The 22,778-nt window shown below is 41.7% G+C and overlaps 1 protein-coding gene across 7 annotated transcripts in view; it reads left to right on the top strand.

The window, feature by feature from the left end:
• Window positions 1-10,338: 10,338 nt before the first annotated feature.
• Arhgef6 (Rac/Cdc42 guanine nucleotide exchange factor 6) overlaps window positions 10,339-22,778 on the top strand; it is a 121,806-nt gene continuing 109,366 nt past the window's right edge. For 3 of the 7 annotated variants that reach the window (XM_063246459.1, XM_063246457.1, XM_063246455.1), the window contains exon 1: window positions 18,395-18,527. Coding sequence is in view for 2 of the 7 variants with exons in the window: in XM_063246461.1 (XP_063102531.1) it covers window positions 10,694-10,858; window positions 12,066-12,149 (249 nt within the window). In the remaining 5 variants the exon portion in view is untranslated. The other 4 variants (XM_063246461.1, XM_063246456.1, XM_063246458.1 and 1 more) reach the window with 3 other exon arrangements.

Below are 22,778 nucleotides of genomic sequence, written 5' to 3'. Positions count from 1 at the left end.
AGTGTAGTTGTTTATACTCTCAGACTTGATACTATCAATCATATCAGTGTTGAATAAAATCCTCTCTGCCTCATTTCTGTTATGCTCTTTTTTTGCCATCAGTTGTCTGCTTATCTTCTTCATTCTGTTTTCTGCTCCATTCATTGAGGCCTCTCTGCCACTGATCCTGGAATCCTAGTACTTTTCTTTCTCTCTAGAATGCCCTGCAGTATTCTCTGTAAAGTTGGATTTGTGATTGCGAATTTCCCAAGTTCCTCTTTGTCTTGGAAGCATCTTGTTTCTCCATTAATTTCTAAAGGCAGTTTATCAGAGTATATCAATCTTTCAGGTCTTGGAATATTTCACTCCAGGCTCTTCTTGACTTGATGGTTTGTGTTGAGAAGTCTGCCATTATTCTGATGGGCCTTCCTTTGTATGTGATCTGTTTCTTGTCTCTAACAGCTTTTAATATTCTGTTCTTATATTGAATTTCTAGGATCTTGATTATTATATGCCTGGGTGTAGCTCTGTTTTGTTTGTAGGTGGCTGGAGTTCAGTATGCCTCATATGTCAGAATGTCATTTCCTTTTTGTATGTTTGGGAAGTTTTCCTTAATTTTTTTCTGTGAATAGTCTTTGTAGTTCCTTTGTTTGTATCCCCGCTTCTTCATTCACATTCTTTATTCTCAAGTTATAGATCCTTTTGTCGTCTTCTAGCCTTTGTATTGTTATTGCTTGTTTCCTTGTTATTTTTAAAAAGTTTTCCCTTTCATACTCCCACATTGCAAAATTAACCTCCAGTTTGGATAATCTATCCTTAGTTCCTTTCAAGCTGATTTGACATCTTTCCATAGAGTTTTTAATTTCCTGGTGATCTCTTTGAATCTGCTTCATGTAATCTATATTTTTTCTGTTCTTCATCAAATGGTTCTCTCCTTTGAGTTCCTCCCTTCTTCCGTCTGTGCCTGCTTTTATTAATCTTCTTATATCTTGCTTTACTTGGCTAAATATTTCACTTTTGAACTCATCTATGAGGTCCCAAATATAGCTCTTTATGTCCACTGGCACTGTGTCTGATATTGCATGTTTGCTGTTCTCATTCTCCTTTGTATTTACCTGTTCTGGGTCAATGTTCTCAGGGTTGGGACTGGGGACTTTTTGTTGTTGCTTCCTCTTCCCATCTTTTTTGCTTCTTCCCGGAGGCCCCAGTTTCTTTCTTTGTTTCTTTCTTCTGACCCGTGCTGGCTAGACAACCCTTTCTACTGCCGTGTCCTAATGAGTTGCAGACAGGGACAGCATATGCTGCCCCCTCCCCTCCAGGTCAGTCAAGTAGCTGTGGCCTGCAGTGTCAAACTTCTGAGGCTTCACTAGGTTAGTGTGGTTAGTGTGCACCACCACTATAGGCACTTGATTTTGGATAACCTATTGGGTCCCAGCCAGGTCACATGACCCAGGCCTAGCACACTCCACCAATCCTGCTCGGGAAGGGAACAACTGACTGAGGTCACTGCTGCCAGTCCTGTACTTGCCAGTCCTGCCCAGTCCCAAAATGTCATCCGCGGGAGCCCCCCTATTTATGGAATGGCTCCACTCTCATCACTCACCACAGGTCAAAGTAGGCACCCTGCCGACTCAGCCCTTCATTTGCCTGGCTGACCCCAAACTCAATGTAACTGTGCCTCCTGTGAGCCGAAGTGGCGGGACCTCTGATGGCTCAGCAAGTTTTGGTGGGACCTCAGCAAATCGTGGAGGGACCTTGGCAAGTCTTGGTAGGACCTTGGATGGTCAGCAAGTCACCTGCTTAATGTCTTTTTGGGATGAGAGAATTCATCTCCCTCTGTTTTGGGCTCCCCACTCTGTAGTATGTTGAATTCTAATTTGACTATCTCAAGGAGCCTCTCTAGCCAGTTGTTATCTATCCACCATCTTTGCTCCTCCCCCAATACATTTTTCTTGAAGATTAATTTTTATCAAATAATGTCTAATTCTCTTCAATGCCTTCAAGAACAACTGTACTTGAATGACAAGTAGGATTTTTAGTTGTGATGATATGTCAAAAACCAAGCTTCTGATAGTCTCCAAACTTTCTTCTCAAAGAGCTAAGAAAAGTGGTGTTGAATTGATTAAATAAAAGGTTTTTAAAATCATCAATCTAAAATGCTTGGTGTTTTAAACTGAGAGTCTATGAATTATAAAAATTCTGTATATTTAAGTTGCTTATGATTACAAATGGCACTCGTTTAGGTGTATGGATGTTGAGCAATGGACAACCTGAACAACTTTACAGAGTAACCTGGATTTCAAGAAGGAATGAGTAATGAGGGAGTAATGTTGCAAATGCTACTGAGGAGGTTTAGTGAGGTGCCTTTTAATTGACCACTGGATAGGGTAACATGGAGTTTGTTGAAATTCATATGTTGGAGTCTAATTCCCAGAGCCTCAGGATACACTCCTATTTAAAAGCTCTTGAAAGAGGTGGTTAATTTTTTTAAAATGAGGTCTTTAGGCTGGCCTCTAATGCAATAGGATTTATGTATTTATACAAAGAGGAAATTTAGACACAGAGAGCCTCCAGTTACTTGCATGCAGAAACGGATGATTGGATGAATACAGAATAAGAGACAGCTATCCATCACTCAAGAAGAGAGGTGTCAGATGAAGTAAACCTTATTGACACTTGGGCTCAGGTTTTCAGGCTCTAGAACTGTAAGCAACCAAATTGTTTAAGCATCCAGTCTGTAGTACCTTGTTATGGAATCCCAAACTCACTAATATAGAGGCACAGCAATATCTTGATTACTTTCTCATTGTTGAGACAAAATATCCAACACCCAAAATTAGAAGAAGAAAAGTTTATTGTAGTTCATAGTTCATAGTCCATAGTTGGCTGGCTCCAAGGTAGGATGGCACAGCAGAAGGGAAATGAGGAGAAACAGTTCATGGGTGAGCAGGCAGAAAAGCAGCAAGCATTCTTTTCCTCTATGTTTCCTTCAGGCTATAAACCTACTGGATGGCACCACCCACACACAGGTGGGTCTTCCCATTATCCACACCCAGAACTATGCTAAACCAATCAGTGGCCTAATTTAGTTACTACACACCTTTAATCCCAGCATCACACAGCCTAATCTAGCATCACATACCTACGATCTAAGTCTCACCTATGAGTGCACAAGCTTTGAGAGAACATCTAGATATAAGCCATAACAAACAAGAGGTGTGGGACATAACTGTAGGACCAAAGTACTGGAACAGGAAAGATTGGTAGGAACATGGATAGCTTACCCTTTATAACAGGAGATAGGGTGCAAGAGATGGGTTCAAATGCAGGGAGATTGGTTGATTTGGAGACAGAGAGATGACCATGTACTCAGTTAAATAAGAAGAAAGATCTTCAGCTGAGAGAGGGATAAATAGGGATTTTCAGATTTGATCAGAATGGGCAGTTTTAGATAAAATGATTGCTATAGTCTTTTTTTATTTGTTTGTTTGTTTCTTTTCACCACTATACGAACGAGGAGATTGCTTTAGTCTGAAGTTTGTGTCCCTCTAAAATCTATAGCTAGGGGGATTTAGCTCAGCAGCTCAAGCACTTGCTTGTTAAGTGTGAGGTCATGAATTCAATACCTGGCCCTCCCAAAAATAAAAATAAAAAAATAAAATCTATCAGCTAAAAATCTTCTCCCTTAAAGTATGATAGTAGGAGGTGGGGATTTTAAGAATTGACTAGATCATGAGGGCAATGGCTTCATGAATGGGAATAGTATTCCTTATATGAAAAGTCCAAGAGAAATAAATCTCTTGCTCTTTCCATTGGGTGAGGATCTAGTAAAAAGGCACCATCAATGATGGAGTAAGCCCCCATGAGACACCAAATCTACTGGCACCTTGATTCTGGACCTTCTAGCATCCAAAAACTGTGAGAAATATATTTCGATTGTTAAGCCATTAAATTTGTGGCATTTTGTTATAACATCCAAAATAGACTAAGAAAAGGGAAGGTAAATGAACTAAAGAAATGTGCTAAGATTGCTACTCAGTGCTAAAGGCCTCGTTTCAGTGTGAAAAAATAGAGTGAAGTTAGTCACCAGCACTTTAAGCTCTTCTCTAGTCACGTTCAGCTAGTGAAAAGTTGAATTCAGTGTTGTGTTCTTGACAGATGACATGGTAGAGCAAACATGTGAAGGCATTTGCAAGGAAATAATTATAACAATGGACCATGGAATGTAAGCTGGTACGAAGAAAAGTGATGCTATGTGACGAAATAAGAACAGAAACGAACCATGAAGATGTACTGAATCAAATTACATCAAAGAATTGTTGAAATAGGACTCCTAGAAGAAATGAGCTAGAAAGACGCAAGACTGCATTTGGAGTGTGGAATGTTTGAAATCGAGGCTTTAGAGGTGCTTTGTTTTATTGGTAATGCTTTGGATTTGGGTATACAAATAAGCAGGTGGATAGAGTGAAAACTGAGATTAGAAGTGAGAATGGAAAGCAATTGAAAGGCCAGGGTGCTTGACTGATCATTTATGTGGATACAGAAAATAGCAAGAATTATCGCAGAAGTAGTGCTAAAAGAAAAACCGGAAAGTACACTATTACATTAAATAAAAAGAATCAGAAACAATCAGATTTAGAGACTCATACCATTTATGTTAATGTAAGACACACACTCAAGCATACTATATGAGAAAGCATGTCTACTTGGTCACTGTTAGTATTTTAGAACGCCATCTGTGGAGTAGTGTTTATTAATGAAGAATGAAAGGATACCTCTTATGTGGAACTACGTGTATTGTGAACCAGAGTGTAATTAATTCAACTTTCTGCATCTGAAGTTGAAATATTTAATGATTTTTTCAGTAATAATGCATGTATAGTCCTTGATTCTTCATAAGTATATTTAGGCATATTTTTTTCAAAAGATACTGGGGCTGAGGTTGTAACTCAGTGGCACAGAATCTGCCTGGAAATCTCAAGGTCCTGAGTTTAATTCCCAGTACCAAAAAAAAAATGTATATCATTTCATATATCCTATATTGAAATTTGCTTTTTAACTTTTTCTATATTTTGGGTATCTTTCCATGGTTAAGTCCATGATTTATTTTATTCTTTTTAGAAGCTACTTAAGTATTTAATTTGATGATTATAATTTAAATCATCCCTCCATCATGGATACTTTTAAAAAATATTCTATGAATTTATAATTTTATAGCAGAACTGTTAATATAGAGAAATATTGAAAATGTTCAGCTATGCAAAATAGTATGTGGTGCTCAAGTACAAATGGAACTATTTTTTAAAAATATTTAAAACACAATTTGAGATCTTACCAAAAAAATTTAAACTACAGAGTGTCTAGTTTTGCCTGCGTTAAGCTTTGTTCTCTGTGGACCTGTAAAGATGGCCATTCTTAGTCCCTAAGGTGCTCAGTATACAGAATCATTTGTCCTAATGATTAAATGTGATTGCTATGGGTGTCTTTCTCAGTATTTTGCTATAGACAGTTATGAGCTGATCCGGGTAAATGGGACAATGGGAATTTCTCAATGGTGCATGGTTGATAGTGAGTGTGGTGCGTATCTCATGATTCCTCTGGCTTCTATTTCTAGTTACATTACACATACATGATTTTCTTCAGTTTTCCATGTGGAATGAGCATTCCATCAGTGCCCCTGAGGGTGTTGGACTATATGAGCTCTTATTGAAGACTTTTCCATATTCTTCTTTGAAAGTGTTCAACCCACTGTACAAAGAGGTTCCATTATACATGAAGTCAGTTCTGTGTGACTTGCCTGTCACTTCACAGTGTGGAGTAAGGAGGCCACACTGGTCATCCAGTTTGGTGATTTCCACATGAAAATCTTCTCAGGCTCTTAGATTTTATTTCCTTGACACATTTACCAATATTAATGGCCAAATAGTTTTTGACAAAATCTAAAGAGTAAAATAAGCTGAAAGACGTGACTCCTGATATATCAACAGAGGTCAGGTTGGTAGCAAAATACTCCCAAAACTGTGATTGTCTGCTCATCCCAAGAATATCTGCTTATCTTAATTTTTTTTGTGCTAGGGATTGAACTCATGACCTCGCACTTGCCAAGCAGCGCTTATGCCACTGAGCTAAATTCTTGGCACTTCTTTATTTTTTATTTATTTTTTTGCTTACCTTAATTTTTAAGGCAAGACTAATGCTTCGATAAGGACATTACCCATTTCTCTTTGGGAAAGAAGATTATGTAATCCTCCATGCTTTTGTGTATTTGTCAGCAGCAATATTTATAAATATATTGTATTTCTGGCATTGTGAGACCCCTGGGCATTTCAAGGAGATCACATAAATAAAATTACACAGTATGTAACTTTTAAAGATTACCCTTTTCTCCGTGCAGCACAATTGTTTTTGCAATGCATTCTAAATTGTGGCATAGATCAGTTGATTGATCCTCCTGCCTTAGCGTCCCAAGTGCTGGGATTATAGGAATGCACCACCATTCCCAGCTCATGTATGTTGTTTAGTTAGTATAATGTTTGCACTCACGATTTAGGATGCTGAGAAGTTTGCATGATGACAAAGTTTGAGATGGAGCCTTGCAAGTGGCTTGTTAAACTGGAAAAGATGTGTTATTTGAAGCTAACAAGATGCATCAAGACGGAGAAATCACGTTTTAATTTGAACAGGAGAGTTTAATGTAAAGAATTCTACATTTTTACAAGCTTAATGTAAATTTGCAAGTTTAACATAAAGAATTAATATAAAAAAGGACTAGAGTGTCAGAGGATTGGCTAATGATAAGTAAAATGAATTCTAAAAGAATATAATGGGAAAGTATGTGTAGTATGGAGTAGTAGAAAACATCAAAACAATCTGTAACAGCCAATAGCCGCAGAGCTGTGACAACCCTCTTTTCCACCCAGGGCTGATCCAGGCCTCACTAGAGAAGTAGCTGTGGTGCTGAGTCGGGCAACTTGCTGGACATCTGCCCTCTGGAGCTCACTGAAAATGTGCTTCTGTACAATCCGAGTTCCATGGGAAATGTCTTCTCAGAAACTGTGCTATGGAATCATCCAGGGGCGGTAGGCAGCTGCTGCCCACTGTGCAGAAAGTGGTCACTAGAAAAGACAGAGAGCAGCAACAGCCTGTGGAGGGAGCACATAGGAGACAGGAAGTAAAACCCTTCTTCCTGCAAGGTCTTTCCACTACTGCTCACGAATAAAACGTAATACTGGGGCAGCCGGCAAAATAAGAGCATACTTCAGTCTCAGGTCCATTTCCATAAAAGCTATATAAAGGCATGCTGAGAGGTAAAATATCCACTACAGGTAGAAGAGCCTAGAAAACTAAGTGGCTGTGATAATGGCCTGTTCTTCCTGTGGATTAGGTGTGGGCAGAATCTGGGGTAGAGGAGAGTTAGAAACCCATTTGTTTCCTCAAGTGTGACCGTGGTCTGTGTGGGAACAAGTGTGAGGGGATTTAATAACTCAGACTTCCCTGCTCCACTGGCGACCTTCTGAACTAGAGCATCTGGAAATAAGCTTCTTTGTAACAAGTTCCCCAGTAGCTTTGAAATTCAAAAACAAATCAGTAGTGAATTTTTCGAGCACATTAAAATAACGAAAGTAGTATAAGAGGTCTCAGTGTGCCCAGCATCCAGTTTTAATAAATATTCACACTTGCCTTATTTCCTATAGATCTTATTTGAAACAAAATGCTACCTTTTCTAGCTTATGCTCCATTCTCTCATTCCTTTTTCCTCCTGTGCTCCCAAGACAAGAGTATTATCTACATTGCTGTTTGTCAATACTGTTTCAGGCAGTAGAGGAGCCTTTGAGGTGTTTTTAAGCAGAGATGATTTTGGAAAACCAACCAAACAGTGCTCACTCAGGGAGCACTGAGGGGAGGAGGTGTGCAAGCCCTTGGGGAACCATGTGCAGTGGCCCAGAAGGTGCAGGCCTAGACTTCTGCTCATTGTACTCATGGTCTTGTGACAAGCCTTCTCTTTGTGTTCCTGTGACCTTGGTCTCCACCCCCCCCCCCGCCCCTTATTCCCCTAGTCACCGGCTCCTTTCTGCCTTCACTTTCTTCTCAGGCCAGTCTGGGTTCTGTGATTAGTCATTTCACCTAGCTGTTTGCTGCTTGCTTTGGCGTTCCTGGCTGTCTTGATGTGATACCATGCCTATCATAGCTTCCATTCTTTGTTTTAATAGGACTGTTTTTTTTTCCTTTTTGTTTTGGCCTTGGGGCTTTGCCTTTCTGTTTTTTCTTTTTTTTGCTTAGAGCAATTCCCCATAGCCAGTGTCTGAAATGAGGTGCAGTGACATGCAAGCGACTTCAGTGGGCTCAAGCCTATTTCAGACTAAGCTGGGCTCCCACAATGACTCCAGCTTTGTTCTTTGTCAGAAAGTATAAGTGATATTTACCTCAATAATACTGCCAGATCTTGTTTATCTGTAGAGCAAAATTTTGATGACCAATTGGGAAAAATGTCCAAAGGACATATAAAAATATTCTTAAGTAGGTCAGATCTGGGAATTTATCAGCAAATGGATTGTGTTTTTGTTTCCATTACATAGATTTGGCATGGGTCAAAGTCTTTCGATTAATTATATTTATTTTTCTTGCAAGTATACCATCCCAAACATACGAAGGTCAAACCCCTATTAGAGAACTATGGAGAGACATAACAGCATGGGTAAATCTCAAAATGATAATGTTAAGAAAACACATGAACAAAGTACCATACTGTGTACTTTTATTTATACAAGATCTTAAAAATACAAACTAACTTAAAAACACTTATACAAGGCTGGTGGTTGCTTGAGATGGGGGAGCAGAAAGAAAGGGAGGAGGGATTGAAAGGGCACAAGGATACTTTTGAGAGTGGTGGAAAAGTTTATCTAGATTGTGTGCATGATTGTATCAAATGGGTATACATACGTCATTAAATTATATACCCCAAGTATGTGCAATTCATTATGCTGTCAGTTGTACCTTGATAACGTTGTAAAAAGGCATTAGCAAAGCATTTATCTTATACTATTAAAATAAACAAAAAGTTCTTTATTATAATGAGATAATGTCTATACTAAGGATACTATCTGAATGCATTCATTCATTGATTCATTCATTCACTCTGACTGTTGGGACGGCTATGGTATGTATCAAGTGCTCTGCTGGGTGCAGAGTGTTAAACATGATAGACAAGTGGCTAACGCTGGAAGCTTACACTGTGGTGCAAGGGGCAGGTCAACACAAAATATTAGTAAAATGTGCTAAGTGTTATGATGGAGCAAGGAGTAGTTTTGCAAATATTTTTCAGGATTATCTAAGCTGGTTATTTGCTAGTAGATGCCTGAAGCTATGTTGAAAAGGATTTTGAGGCTTAGGGGGAAAAGGCTGATTGACCAGATGTCTCTCATGCGTGGGGGACAGGACAGTAAATGCCTCACACTTGCCAACATAAGGCTATACTGTTAAAGTTGGTTTCGTTCTAAATTCTCAATAGTATAGCTATTTTAAGTGGTTCTGAAAATATTTGAGAGTAATTGAGATCTCTTGTTACAGACTAACTTATTTTTTTCAGAGCAGGATTTTAAATGCAGAATATTTCTTGTTGGGGAAACACAAACCTTCAAGTCTGTAGTGTAGACAGAGGACAAGCACTCTTTTGTTCTCAAACATTCTGTTTTTAAGTGTATTTTACCCATTTATGTGACTGTGTCTGAGCCTTTGCTAAGGATACTGCAGCTGGACTGCGTAGTGGAACCAGGTCCAGAAAAAGAATTGCTAAAGAATGCAAGTAAACAGGATGTCAGATGTTATCCTTAGCTTATTTCCCTAAACATAGCTTTTTGGCTGCAAAGTAAAATGCCATTCTTCTAGCTTCTGCTTATACACAGAGATGGCTGACAGCAGGCACAGCCTTCATTTGCTTGGCACGTAGTCACCATGAGACTCAATGTGTTTTGCAAAGAGTGATCGTGACACCCACAGCATTTCTGTGAGATAGTATGAGGACACGGGGCTGTTTCTTAGAGGAATTTCTCAGCCTCCCTAACTCTTCGAGCTCTGTTGAGCCAGCACGGCTCCCCACAAGGCTTAGATCTGTCTGACCTAAGAGCCAGTTGGCACCTTCCTCCTAACAGAAGCTAGATTTCACTGGAGCTAGACTATTTATTGATAGTGTTTTTCCCAGACTGGCCCGGGAGTGTCTCATTCCCAAGGTCCCCTGAAGTGTTGGCTCACCTCTGTTCTCCCCAAGCACTTGCTTCCTTTTTTTTCTCCTCCCTCCCTAGGGTCCTCCTCACTTCCTTTCCTTACAGCTTCTCGCACTGTTGGGTTTTTGGGGGGAGTTTCTGTGTGTGTGTGTGTGTGTGTGTGTGCGTGCGTGCACGCCTGTGTGTGTTTCTTCTTCCCTTTTTTACCCTAATGAATTTGTTTTGCAGGCTTTGAAAAAGCAAACCAGCGTTATCCAGGGTTTTTACATTAATTTTTATCTGCTTCCACATTTTTGAGTGTGATCTCTGTGGTTTTACAATCCCACATTGCCAGCGCATTCCCCTGGTGTCTAAGAAAAGTTGTTTTAAACCTTTGCTCTGCAAGCAGCAGAGGAGAACTCATAAAAAGGAAGACAACAGCAGATGCAATCACGGATGTGGCTTAGTCCTTGCAGCGGCCCCAGAGAGCTGTTCAGAGTGCACCATCCGCAGTAATGAATCCAGAAGAGCGAATCGTGACATGGCTTATATCTCTTGGCGTTTTGGATTCTCCAAAAAAGACCATCTGCGATCCAGAGGAGTTCTTGAAGTCCTCGCTGAAAAATGGGGTAGTGCTATGCAAACTTATCAACAGACTTATGCCTGGCTTGGTAGACAAGGTAAGGCAATTTGCAAATATCTTCAGAAGTGCTTTTCCACCAGAGAGCAGCAATAATGTAACTCCAGCTTTTCTGGTGCCCACTGTCTGGGACTCTCCTACGTTCATATCTTCCTAAGAGTTAAGACAGTCTTTCTGTTCTCGCAAGTTGAAAACATTGGAAAATGAAATGCTATGCTTTGTAACTGCCTCTCCCCAGTGTTAACATGGTAAAAGCCATCTGCACTGGTGACAATAGGGGACAGGAAACACTCATATCACAAGTTTGCTCTGTTGTGGAGACATTTGTTATATTTCCTGGTGCACTGGGAACATGTTTTAAACTTAGGGTACTTATGAATTTTTGGGAGAATGGAATGATCTACAACAGATCTTGATGGTATTTGTCGACAATTTGCCTAAAAATTGATAGAGTTTCTTTTCTAAAGATATCCATTGAAGAAGGGACTATTTAGCAGCTAGGAAAAACAATTTGAAATGTCACATAAGGTTTGTAAAAATAAGAGAAACTGAATGTATGTTTCGAATGTAACATCTCTTCAAAGTGAAACTAACTTGTCCTCTCAAAAAAAAAAAAAAAAAAACAAACCCTAAAGGTATATTTTGTGTTGGAAGCTCATGACCATGATAATGAATAATTTCTAAAGCATCCACTTTAAATAAGCATAGAGGTAGGGTCCTAGAATTATTTTCTTGAACTCATCATGGAACACGACTGTTGAGTACAGCTTTGTTGCCTTCTCCAACCAGTTTGTATTTCTATGGAGCAAGTACAATTACTAATGCTTTCTTAAACTTATGAGACTGATAAAATATATATATAAATGTGACCAAATGTGGAGGACACCTAAAGGAAAATACACTTTCAATAAGTTATCATGCGGAGGACAGAGAGAGGCTCGAAGTATCTGCTTCTTGCTTGAAAGCAGTAACTGAACCCCACACCAAAAGGATCTCGGTCTCATCATTTGGCCTCACCACCCTTAGCTCGAAGACATGAGAAAACATTTGTGAGTAGAAATGCCTTGGTAACATTTGAAACAAAAACCAACCGTTTAGTCATTTGCATCACTTCCTTCAGCGGTTATTTCTCTTCCTGGATCGACAGCACTGCTGTCCTGGTTTATCTTACTATCAGCAAGCGATGCATATGGTTTGCTGAGCATGAGATGACCATTCCCAGCTGACACTGAACTGTGTTTCTCTAGTACTGTCTGGAGCCCCAAACTGAAGCCAATTGCCTCAGCAACATCAATGAGTTCCTGAAAGGATGTGCAGCCCTGCAAGTGGAGGTAAGGCCCCCCATGTTACGTGCCTCACTGTCATGAGCCCTTCCTTTGCCATGGAAGGTTGGTAGTAAAAGAATTGGTGGATTTTCACTGCAGTAGCCACAGAGCTGAACAGGGGTGATGGAAACCACATTTGAGATTGGTAGATTGTTGCTGCCTCTCTTTCCCAGAAACCAGCTCTAAACCAAATAAACCCAAATCATAACTCAAAAATGATGCTTTTTGCATACAGCATCTAAGTCCTGTAAACAGGCTCGAGTGACAGAGCTTGTGGAGATGTGAGAGCGGGCTTCTGTGGACAGAACTTTTGTGAGTGTGCTTCCGTACTAAGAGGAACCAAAAGTGGGCCACTGACTGCTCCACAGGGTCACTTCAATCCCCTTGAATTAGGAGGAGAGGAAAGGCCACTCTTTTCATTAACCTCTGGGAATAGAGGGCACGAAGAGCTGTGAGAACCTACCCCTAAAGTAGAAAGAGCATATTAAACTCTGTTGCCTGATTTTTATTGTAAGACCCTGACAGGTATAGGTAGTGTTGCTGAAAAGGAGGTGAAACTTCTGTACGTGTGGAAATTCTGTACATCTTACAACTTGTCTATGCCTCAGTGGTTCTGACTGTAAAATGGACACAGTGACAGCTATGTTATGAAGTTGTTTAAAATATCAAAGGAGAAACTGCATAATAACTTAGGGCAAAGAGTGCTAGCCTGAATCAATCTGTGAGATTATTTATGTAGCACCTTAAGCACAGGGCCAGGGATAGAAACGTTCTATACTAGTAGACAAGCCGGAGGACTGGACAGGTGTAGTGGTTTGAGCATAGATTCTAGGGTTAGACTTCTTGGGATTAAATAGCGATTCCCACCGGTGGCTTGTGACTTCAGGCATGTAACTTAACTGTGTCTCTATACCCAGGTCTTCCCATCTGTAAAATGGGAGTAATGGTGCCACCTATCTCATAGGATTGGTATGACATTTCAATTAATTCATGCACATATGGCCCCTAAGAAAGTGGCTGAAACTGAGTAACTTTCAGCAAGTTTTTATTATAATCGTCATTGACCATACTAACTTTGTCCCCAGATAAACTTTGCTTCCTTCGTATTTTCCTAAATCTAGCCCTAGCATCAAGCTACATCATCTGTCTCAGAATATCTTATTCCAGTATTCCCTATTGCTCAATCTCTCTCTCTCTCTCTTTCTCCTCCCCCCACCACCTCTCTGTGTCTTTTGAGGTAGATATGGCTTCAGCACATGATATCCCTTATGGAATGATGTCTACTATGGAACAGATCACAGCATTTTCTTTTTTTAATTTTTCAAACAAAACCTGGTGAAGTTGCCAATGATTTTTGTGCTCTGAAGCTGCCAGAAGGTATACAGAGTGTCTTTGCAGTTCTAAGAATACTAGATGATACAGAAACACCTCCTGCGTTTGGCATTGTTAGGGATTTTTCTGATAACTAGTGCTTACTCTTTTAAGCACAAGTGCTTAAAATACTTTTATTCACTTGGGGTAGAAGTCTTTTTAAAAAATATATCGCAATTTTTTGTCTTCTCAAAAGGTTTTGGGCATATTTTTGTCTCCTTTTGATAATTCAGGATGACTGAACAGGCTACGAACATTGTAATTAGGCAGAATCTGGTGTTGTGGGTAAGCATGTATCTTCTCTAGGGTGATAGATGTGAGTTAAAGTCTTTACTCGTCAATTACTGTGTGTGAAGGGAAAGTTATCTGCCATCCCTATGCTTCTGTTTCCTCATCTGTATAATGGGATCATTAGTACTGTCTATTGCAGAGGATTGTCTCAGTGATAAATGAGTCAAAGCAACAAAGATACTTAATGTTTCACAGCACTTAAGCATGCGCACTAGTGTCCTCCTGTAACGTGGCCGGGTGGTCATTGTATTGTTGCGGGAAGAATTCTGTCTGGAAGGGATCATTCGAAAGGAGGTATTCCTAGAACTTTGAGAAGACTCATAAAATCTACACATAGGGAATGAAACGCAAAGCTGAGGTGGGCAACCCAAGGAGCCAACTATATTAACCATCCTGTCTCAAGCTTCTAGGTAGCTCGCAAACAGACATAAACACAAAGACTTGTAAATGTCTCTCGATAAAGTATTGCTCAGGCCCACAGTGCCTAGCACAGTGCCTGGCATGCTCAGTGGATTTTTGTTGATGCTGCAAAAATTGTAAACATATAAAAAGTAAGAAGCGCTCTTCCCCTGGTCCAGGTGGTATGTAGTAAAGAAAGAATGCCAGCTTGAAGTGGTCAATTTGCAAAGGCAGAGAAAGGGAGGCAGAGATGAAGCAGGTTGCAGACAGACTGAAACCTGGGCTCCAGGGTAGCCATTTGGCCTCTCCAAGCGACCTCCATCTTTGTGTTCTCCTGCAGGTCACAGCATCTTAGGCTCCCTAGAGAGCTGCACAGCTGGTAACTGATGAAGGAGGTCTGCTGAGACACTGGGAACAAAATGCCCCCCAAGTCCTCCTCAATTTTCATATTGTTCTTTGAAAAACAAGAAGTATCTGTAGACTTTTGATGAAGTCAAATTCATCTATGTTTTGTTTTCTGTCTGAGTTTTAAGTGTCACATCAGAAAAGTGGTTTATCAAAAGTCATGACGATTTACTCCTATTTCTATTTCTAGGAATGGTGTAGTTTTACTTCTTATATTAAGGCCTTTGATCCTTTCCTGTCTGTCTGTCTGTCTGTCTGTCTGTCTTTTCTCTCTCTCTCTCTCTCTCTCTCTCTCTCTCTCTCTCTCTCTCTCTCTCTCTCTCTGTCTTTTTGAGACAGTCTCCCAATGTAGTGTGGGCTGGCTTTGGACCTTATCGCAGTTCATTTGCCTCAGCTTCCCAAGTGTTGGGATTAAAGGCGTGTGCCACCATGCCTGCCTGGTTCTTTGATCCATTTTGAGTTAATTTCCATATGTGGTAGGAGATAAGGGTCCAAATGATTTTTTTTGCATGAGCATATACAGGGTTTTATAAAACACCATTTATTGAAATTCTTTCTTCCATCGAATTGACTTACACAGCTTTGTAGTAAATTATTCAATCAGAAGGTGTGAATCCTCCAAATCACACCTTCATTTTCAAACTTATTTTGGCTGTTGTTCTCATCTCTTCCGTTAAACACTGTGCCAGACAAATTAGGAATGAAAATAAAAGGCACCCAGATTACAAAGGAAACAGTAAAACTATTTTTATTCACAGATGGCATTACCTGGGTTCCGTGCATGTCTGGGTGAATTTTACTAACAGCTTGTCCATTTCTGCTCTTGCAGGGATTGAGTTCCCTCTGCAGAAGGCGTTGGGAGATACTGTCACCTTGATAACATTTGTTTGATCCATAATCACAGGATATGTTTCTATTTATTTAGATCTTAATTATTTTCACCCTACAATGTTTTATAGTTTTCAGTGTACATTCTTATACCTCCTTGGTTCAATTTACTTAAAAGTACAGTATTTTATTCTCCTTGATACTCTTACAAATGGAATTGTGTTCTTAATTTTGCAATTGAATTTTTCGCTGCACATATGTAGAAATACAACTGATTTTTTTAGCGTTTTCAACTCTGCAGAAATTGCACACGAGTTCTAATAGGGTTTTTTTGGTGATCCCTTATAGTTTTCTTTCTTTCTTTGTCTTCGAGAGACAGGGTCTCACTATGCAGTTCATGCTGGCCTTGAGGTCACTTTGCAGTCCAGGCTGGTCTTGAACTTCCAAGGATTCTCCTGCCTCAGCCTTCCGAATGAATGAGCCATTACGCCCGGCTCCCTTATAATTTTTTATACGATTATGCCATCTGTGAATACGGAAGTTTTACTCCTTCATTTGTAATCTAGATGCCTTTTATTTTCATTCCTAATTTGTCTGGCTGGAACCTCAAGCACAGTATTTAATAGAAGGAATCAGAACAACAGCCTTGTCTTTGATCTTAAGGAGGAAAGCTTCCAGTTTTTGGCAGTAAGTATATCAGCTGTGACATATTTTTCAGATGCCCTTAAGTAAGTTGACAAAGTTCCTTTATAGTCCTACTTTGTTGTGAGTGTGTTTTTAATTCATGAAAAAGCTCTGAGTTTTGTCAAACGCTTGTTCAGCTTTGTGTAAGATGATCGTTGCTTTTGGTCATTTATTGTATTTGTATATTGTACTGCATTGGGATGTTCATATATCAAATCAATTTTCCATTTCTGAGATAAATCTTGGTGAAATATATTGTATGTACACAGGAAAATTTGTGCACATTTATGATTATTCTTGAAACATTTTTCTTTATGGAAATGGAATTATTATGACAAATTTTGATAGATAATATCAAATTCTATTACAAAAATACTCTTCCAAGTTTTACTCCCACCAGTAATGTAGAAAGTGTCTTTTTCCTCATGTCTTTGACCATATTAGGCACTATTTATGTTTCATGTTTGCTAAACTGGTGGATGAAAGTGACATTTCATTTTTTTTTTTTTGCAAATTGATGTTTCCTAGTGAGTTAGACATCCTCTCATTCCTTTATAGCCCATTCATAGTTTTTGAACCAAATATATCTTATTTGCTTACAGAATGGAGAAAGCAGGTAGAATATTCAGGCCTTAACTAAAAACTTCCTGAATATATGAAAACATTCTCCTTTCTAGGCAGGGTCACTAACAATCAGAAAGTCCTTCAGCAACAGAAATTCTAGCAGTGGTAATGCTTCTGGTTTGTTGGTTTGATTTTTGCTTTTCAGTACTTTATCTTTGGAGGTGGCAAAAGTCGGAACCATGTGCAAGCGTTCTAGTCAATTGGGAATGGCCTGGATGGTGGTTCTTGCGCTGCATTTGTTCTAGCAAGAGCAATACACTCACTGGTGGCTTCGCTCTCATCCAAGCCGTTCCCCTGTCTCACCCTCAGCAAGTACTGCTGCTTCATCCTCTATCTCCGCTACTACCTACACTTTCAGAGGGACATCTTAGTACTCCCTGTTCTACTACAGGGTGCAGCTTCTCACTTTGCAAAAAGATATTTTGTTATTGAAGGATTTCATTGAATGAATATGAGGTTTGGTTTTTCTCTCTCTCTTCCTCTCCCTCTTCCTCACTTCTCCCTCTCCCTCTCTTTCTCTTTCTCCCTCTTCCTCTCCTTCTCTCTCTCCTTTCTTCCAATAGCAGCTGGGAGCAGTATGGTTTTTTCCCTGCCCCCACTCTCTCATTCCCTCCTGCCTCCCTGAGTCACTCCATATGCCTTGTCAGGGAACAGCATGGGGGCCCTCCCCAAACTGAGGGGTGGCCGATTTGCCATTTCCCAGGGCCATTCTTCAGGGAGGCAGTCTTGCAGGCATGGCAGCTGTATTGGTGACCACCAGTGAAGATGACGCCTGCCATTGAACAGTTCCAGCTGTAGGACAGCAGAACACACACACACACACACACACACACACACACACCCGCCTCGCTCAGGTTAGGCACTAGAGCAGGCAACTAACCGGTGGCTATGATGGTACAACAGACCTTCCTTCAAGTCCTGACTCTGCCACCTGTGTGAAGTCATTGACTTCCTCTCTAGGCCTCAGTTGACTCATCTGTAAAGTGATGACTGCAGTAGGGGTTGGATAATGTCTAATGGTTTGGCTCTGCTTCGAACTGGCTGCTTTCCATCTGCTTCCGCTGGGCAAAGCTCTGCATTTTTAGATGCTCAATTTGACTAGTGCAAGAACTAAAGAGGATTTTGGTAAGCCCTGCTCCCCCCTGCTGAGCAAATCTGACACTCTTAATGGAATTTCCAAGAGTTAATTAAATATCATCCATGACTGTGGCTATATTAGTCTTTTACCAACTAAGTTGTATTGCTGCAAAAATTGGACTTCAAGTGAGATTATAAATATTTTTCATCTATCAGGAAGCCTTTAATTCTCCTTCCGAGTGAGAGACTGTTGGATGTAGGGCCTGTTTTCACAGCCCAGGAAGGGCATGCAGGATAGTTACGGGAAGGAGGAGGAAGGTCTGGGGGAGGCTAGTAGTGCGTCTATGCTTGGGGGTCTCAGCGGCTCAGGAGACTGCTTGCAGGTTCTGAGTTGCAGTCTGGGGGTGGAGGAGAAAACGATCTGTCCCTGGAAATGGCTAGTCCATGAGTTCCGGAGTCCCACCAGAGCCTCTGGCAGTGGTCCGCGGCCGGCCAGCCGCCAGAAGCCCTGAGCTCAGGACTGACTGGGCGGCAGCAGCATGCGCAGTTTGGCAGTCACCGCTACACCGCTGCTTTTGTTGCTGCCACCGCTACCCGGGTGGTTGCTGCTGCTGCTGCTGCTGCTGCCGCCGCCGCTGCTGTTACTGCTGCTGCTGCTGCTGCCCTGCGCCGCTGTCACTTCCAGTTCCTACTTCTGCGATCCAGGTCCGGGTCATTGCTTCCCCGCCTCTGGCCCAGTCCCTTCAGGCCGCTGTCCCTCCCCGGCTCGGCTCCAGGCTGGAGCGGGTCACCAAGCAGGGTCGGGAGGAGCCTGGCGGGCAGCTCCGGGGTAGCCGCTCCCCTCCCGCCGCCCTCACCCCGCGCGCCCTCGCCTCGTCGCCACCAGCGCACCCCGCGGGGCGCGCCACTCGCACCCCTCGTTCGGCCCCGCGGTCTCCCGCCAGCTGAGCCGCACAGCTTCAGCAGCAAGAACTTGAGGGCAAGAATCTGACTTCCTTTTATATTAAAAAAAAAAAAAAAAAAGCATTAAAAAATCCCTGGACTGGAGAGGTTGCCGGCGCGGCAAGGAGTTTGGAGACGGGCGCCCCCTCCTCCCCCGCGTCCAGGAGCAAAGTTGCAGCCGCCCCTCCCCGCTCAGGCGAGCCGAGCCCTGCTCTCCAGTTTCGCCCTGGTGACGACGGTGCTCAGGGCAGGGTCCCAGCTCCGGCCGGGTAGAACGGTTCCCGCAGCCTTGGCACAGGCTCGCCCGCCTGCTCGCCGGCCCCGTGACTCGGGAGGGTGAGCCGCGTCCAGGAGGCGGCGGCGGCAGCGCGGCTAGAGGGAGCAAGCATCCGGAGGACAGGCGGGCAGCGGCTGAGCCAGGTGACTTGCCCGGGAACAGGGGGTCAGGGGAAGGGGAGCACCGAGGGCCAGGGGCTGGGCGCCAAGGGGCCGGAGTTGGAGAGGAGCCGCCCTTCCTTCCCACAGCCGGGGTTCCCAGCCCCTGTCGCGGGTCGCTCCTCTACCAGGGCCTCGCCGTGCACTGAGGTCTGGGCGCGGGGGTGGGGGCGAGGGCGCAGAGCTAGGACGCGCCAAACTTAGGGACGAGTTGTCCAGCTCTGGCCGCAGGGTTTGCATCAACCGGATTCTTTCTTCCCCCCGGAACCAGAGCAAGAGTCCACAGTACTATTTTTGATACTAATTTGATGCCCTCCCAAACCCAGGCATCCGCATGTTTGACACAGGTCTGGCGCAGGACTGGTTTGTGGATGCAAACGACTGGTACTCTACAAGGTGTTCCAAAGTGCCCATAGTTAATTTCGAGTTTCTGTTTTCCAGTCATTTAGGAACCCAACAGGTATTCGAGTTATTTCGTTTCTTAGCTCTAGAGTAAAGAGCTCTCAACTTTATTTCTGTCTCTTCGAATATTTTATATTTTTATTTTTGGTTTGTTATTGCTTCTGGGCAAAGGGGTGACTCACATGATTTTTCTCCCCTGTCCTAATGCATAGTGGGAGTAAAAATACAGTCAAGGAATTTTTTTCTATTCAACTAATGTATATTTTTGTCAACAAAAGCTTCACTTAAAGCAAACAACTTTACAGAGTGGGCTAAATTTCAGTTGATGTTTGGTAGAGCATTAGAAATTTTTCAGACAAGAGTCTAAAGTGCAAACTGATCTTAAAACTTGCATTTGCCTACAAAACCCACAGTTTGTCCTTGAACTTCCTATCTTAATTTTGACATTGACCATAGTAAGAGGATCTTTGATGACATCATTTGCTCCAGCCACAGCTCCCTGTTCTGTGACTGAGAGCCCCTCTGTGAAAAATGTGAGGCCCAGGCCTGCCCTTGGACTTCAGCAGAGGCATTTCCAAGGATTTCTCTTAAGCAAAGTATTATGCTACATGCCAGGCAATGCTGCAGTCCCTTCTTACATAAGCGAGCTTCAGGCCGGTGGAGGCTCCTGGTGTGCTCAGAGCAGTTAAAACAAGAGAGTGTCTGTCTCAGTCTGGGATGCCAGGGGAAGATGATTAGAGTTTTGAGCAAAGTAAATTTCCAGCTTGTATTCTCATCTTGCATTTCTTTGGTGCTTGATTGTTTTTGGAATGCTTTCTATTTATCTGATCTCAAACTCATGGTGCCTTTATAAAGGATGTAGGAGAGATGGCATTACTTTCATGTGACAAAGAACCAGAAAAGTTTGATTATCCACAGTCACACAGCTCACCACTGGTAGACTCAAAACTTTAACCCCGGTCTTCTGCTTTTAGCCCAGGTTTTGTTTTGTTCATTCGTTTTCCCTAAAATGTGGCATTTTGGGCAAAGTGATTTCATTGTGCACATTTTATGGATGATTTGTCTTACAAGCTTTTTTTCCTATTCTTTTTGCCAGCTCACAGTTGGGCCTTGTCTTTGGTGGCACAGGGCTGGTTCTGTTGTGAGGGATGAGAACAGGAGCCAAGTTTTGCACAGGAGGGTCTGTGGTTTGTGTCCACCTGGGATCCACCTCCTCTCCTGTCACCCTCAGGGTGAGCAGATGCTGAATAGCGTGAGAAGGCTGGCCAAGAAATTTCCAATGTTCATTTGACATCATTAGTCTGAAGTATAATATTACTTCAGTCTTTAGAAACTCATTCAGGAGGAGAAATTGGAGAGCCTGAGTGCTGTTCATTTATTGCAACATGTTTATCACTGTGCTTAGGAACTTAGGGAGGAAGGAGGAAAAGGAGTATCTACCATTTCTCCAGAAACGGTGTTACAGCCGTTAGGGGCTATAAGTCTATTATCTTACAACAATCCCAGGAGGCAGATGGCACTGTGACCATTATACAGAGGTGGAAGCTGAAGTTTGGGGACGATCCAGACAAATGTCTTCTGCAAAGCCGAGCCAGGATGTCATCGCTGATGTAGTTCACTCCGGAACTCATCCCCTCTGCTGTGTGCCAGAGTGTAGGCTCCAAGGAGCTATGGGTAAGCAGAGCAATACCCTCACTCTGCAGGCATGCCATACATTAGAGTCATCTAGTGATGCTTTTAAAAATACAAGAGTTGGAGTTTCATCACCCTGGGATTCTGACTTAATTTGTCTACAGTGAGGCCTAGACATTATTTTTTTAATGTTTTAGTCAGTGTTATAGTGAGATATAACATATTCAGGGAACTTCACAAATCCTAAGTGTTTATTTATTTGTATTTTTAAGAGAAAAAGCAATAAAAACAGTTACAAATTTTCAAAACAAGATAGAAGGAGAGTAATAATGGTTAATACATTGTGTATTATTATTTTCAGGGCAATTTCTCTAATTACAAGATGTGGGCATGAAAAGTTGATCAAACAATATAAGCAACAAACCTTTCTTTTCAGTGAACTAATAGAAATTAGTGGTATAAATATCTTAACTCTCTTGCATCCAAGGACTTAGTTTGGTGAATCCTTCTGAACACACCTGTATTACCTGCATTCAGATTAAGAAATTGAACATTATTGGCATCTAGAGCCACTCTCATGCCCTTTGCCAGTCCCATTACCACTCTGGCTTCTAAGGCAATAGATTTCTTTTTTTTCTGTTTTACATTATGTGAGTAGAATCATATGGTTTACAGTCATTTGTATAGGGTCTCCTCTACTTCACACAATATTTATACTAGCCATCCGTGTTATTGCAGGTACCAGCAATTCACTCCTTTTGTTACTGAATCGTGTTTCACTGTTTTTTTTTTTTTTTTTTTTTTTTTTTTTTTTTTTGTACCAGGAGTCAAAGTCAGGACATTGCACTTGCCAGGCAGGTTCTATGCACCAAGCTATAGCCTTGGCCTTGAATATTTTGTTATATGGCTACACTGTAATCTTTTTCTATTCACTTGTTGATGGGCATCTAGGCTGTTTCCAGTTTTTGGTTGCTATGAACAGTGCTGTTATACAGGATACCCTTATGGATGCCTCCTAAACAATACATACCCACATTTTGTTGAATTTATACACAGCAGTGGAATTGTTAAGTCATAGGGTATATAATCAGCTTCAGTGGGTACTCCTCACAGTTTTCTAAAGTGATCAAGCCTTTTGATTAATTTTTTGGAAGCTATGGAAGTGATTCTGATATATATACCCAGAGTTAAGAACCACTTCCTGCATTTATCCAGAGTTCAGCAATCTAGCCACTTCAAGCATCTACCACCTGGTTGAGAACCATAAGGAAAGAGATGTTAAGCCGCCTTCCCAGCCTCAGATCTGCTCTCTGCTGGATTAGACAGTTTGTGTCTGCTTCTGTATAATCCCTTGTGCCAAGCTACCTTTACGCTGCTCATCCATTCTCAATATGGTTATGTTTATCTGTCAGCAATCTGTCGGTTAGTCTTGGAACTTTTCAAGGGTGGGTACCAAAATTTCACAATCCTTATAACCCTGTCCCCCACGATAGAATATGGCACATGGCAGGCTCCGTAAATGCTTACAGTGGTCCCGTGGTTCAC

Source organism: Cavia porcellus, unplaced genomic scaffold (genome assembly GCF_034190915.1).
Source record: "Cavia porcellus strain 051 isolate PalLab524CR breed Dunkin Hartley unplaced genomic scaffold, mCavPor4.1 scaffold_3, whole genome shotgun sequence".
NCBI lineage: Eukaryota > Metazoa > Chordata > Mammalia > Rodentia > Caviidae > Cavia > Cavia porcellus.
Note: the sequence above shows the minus strand (reverse complement) of the source record. Positions and strands in the feature narration are given on the sequence as shown.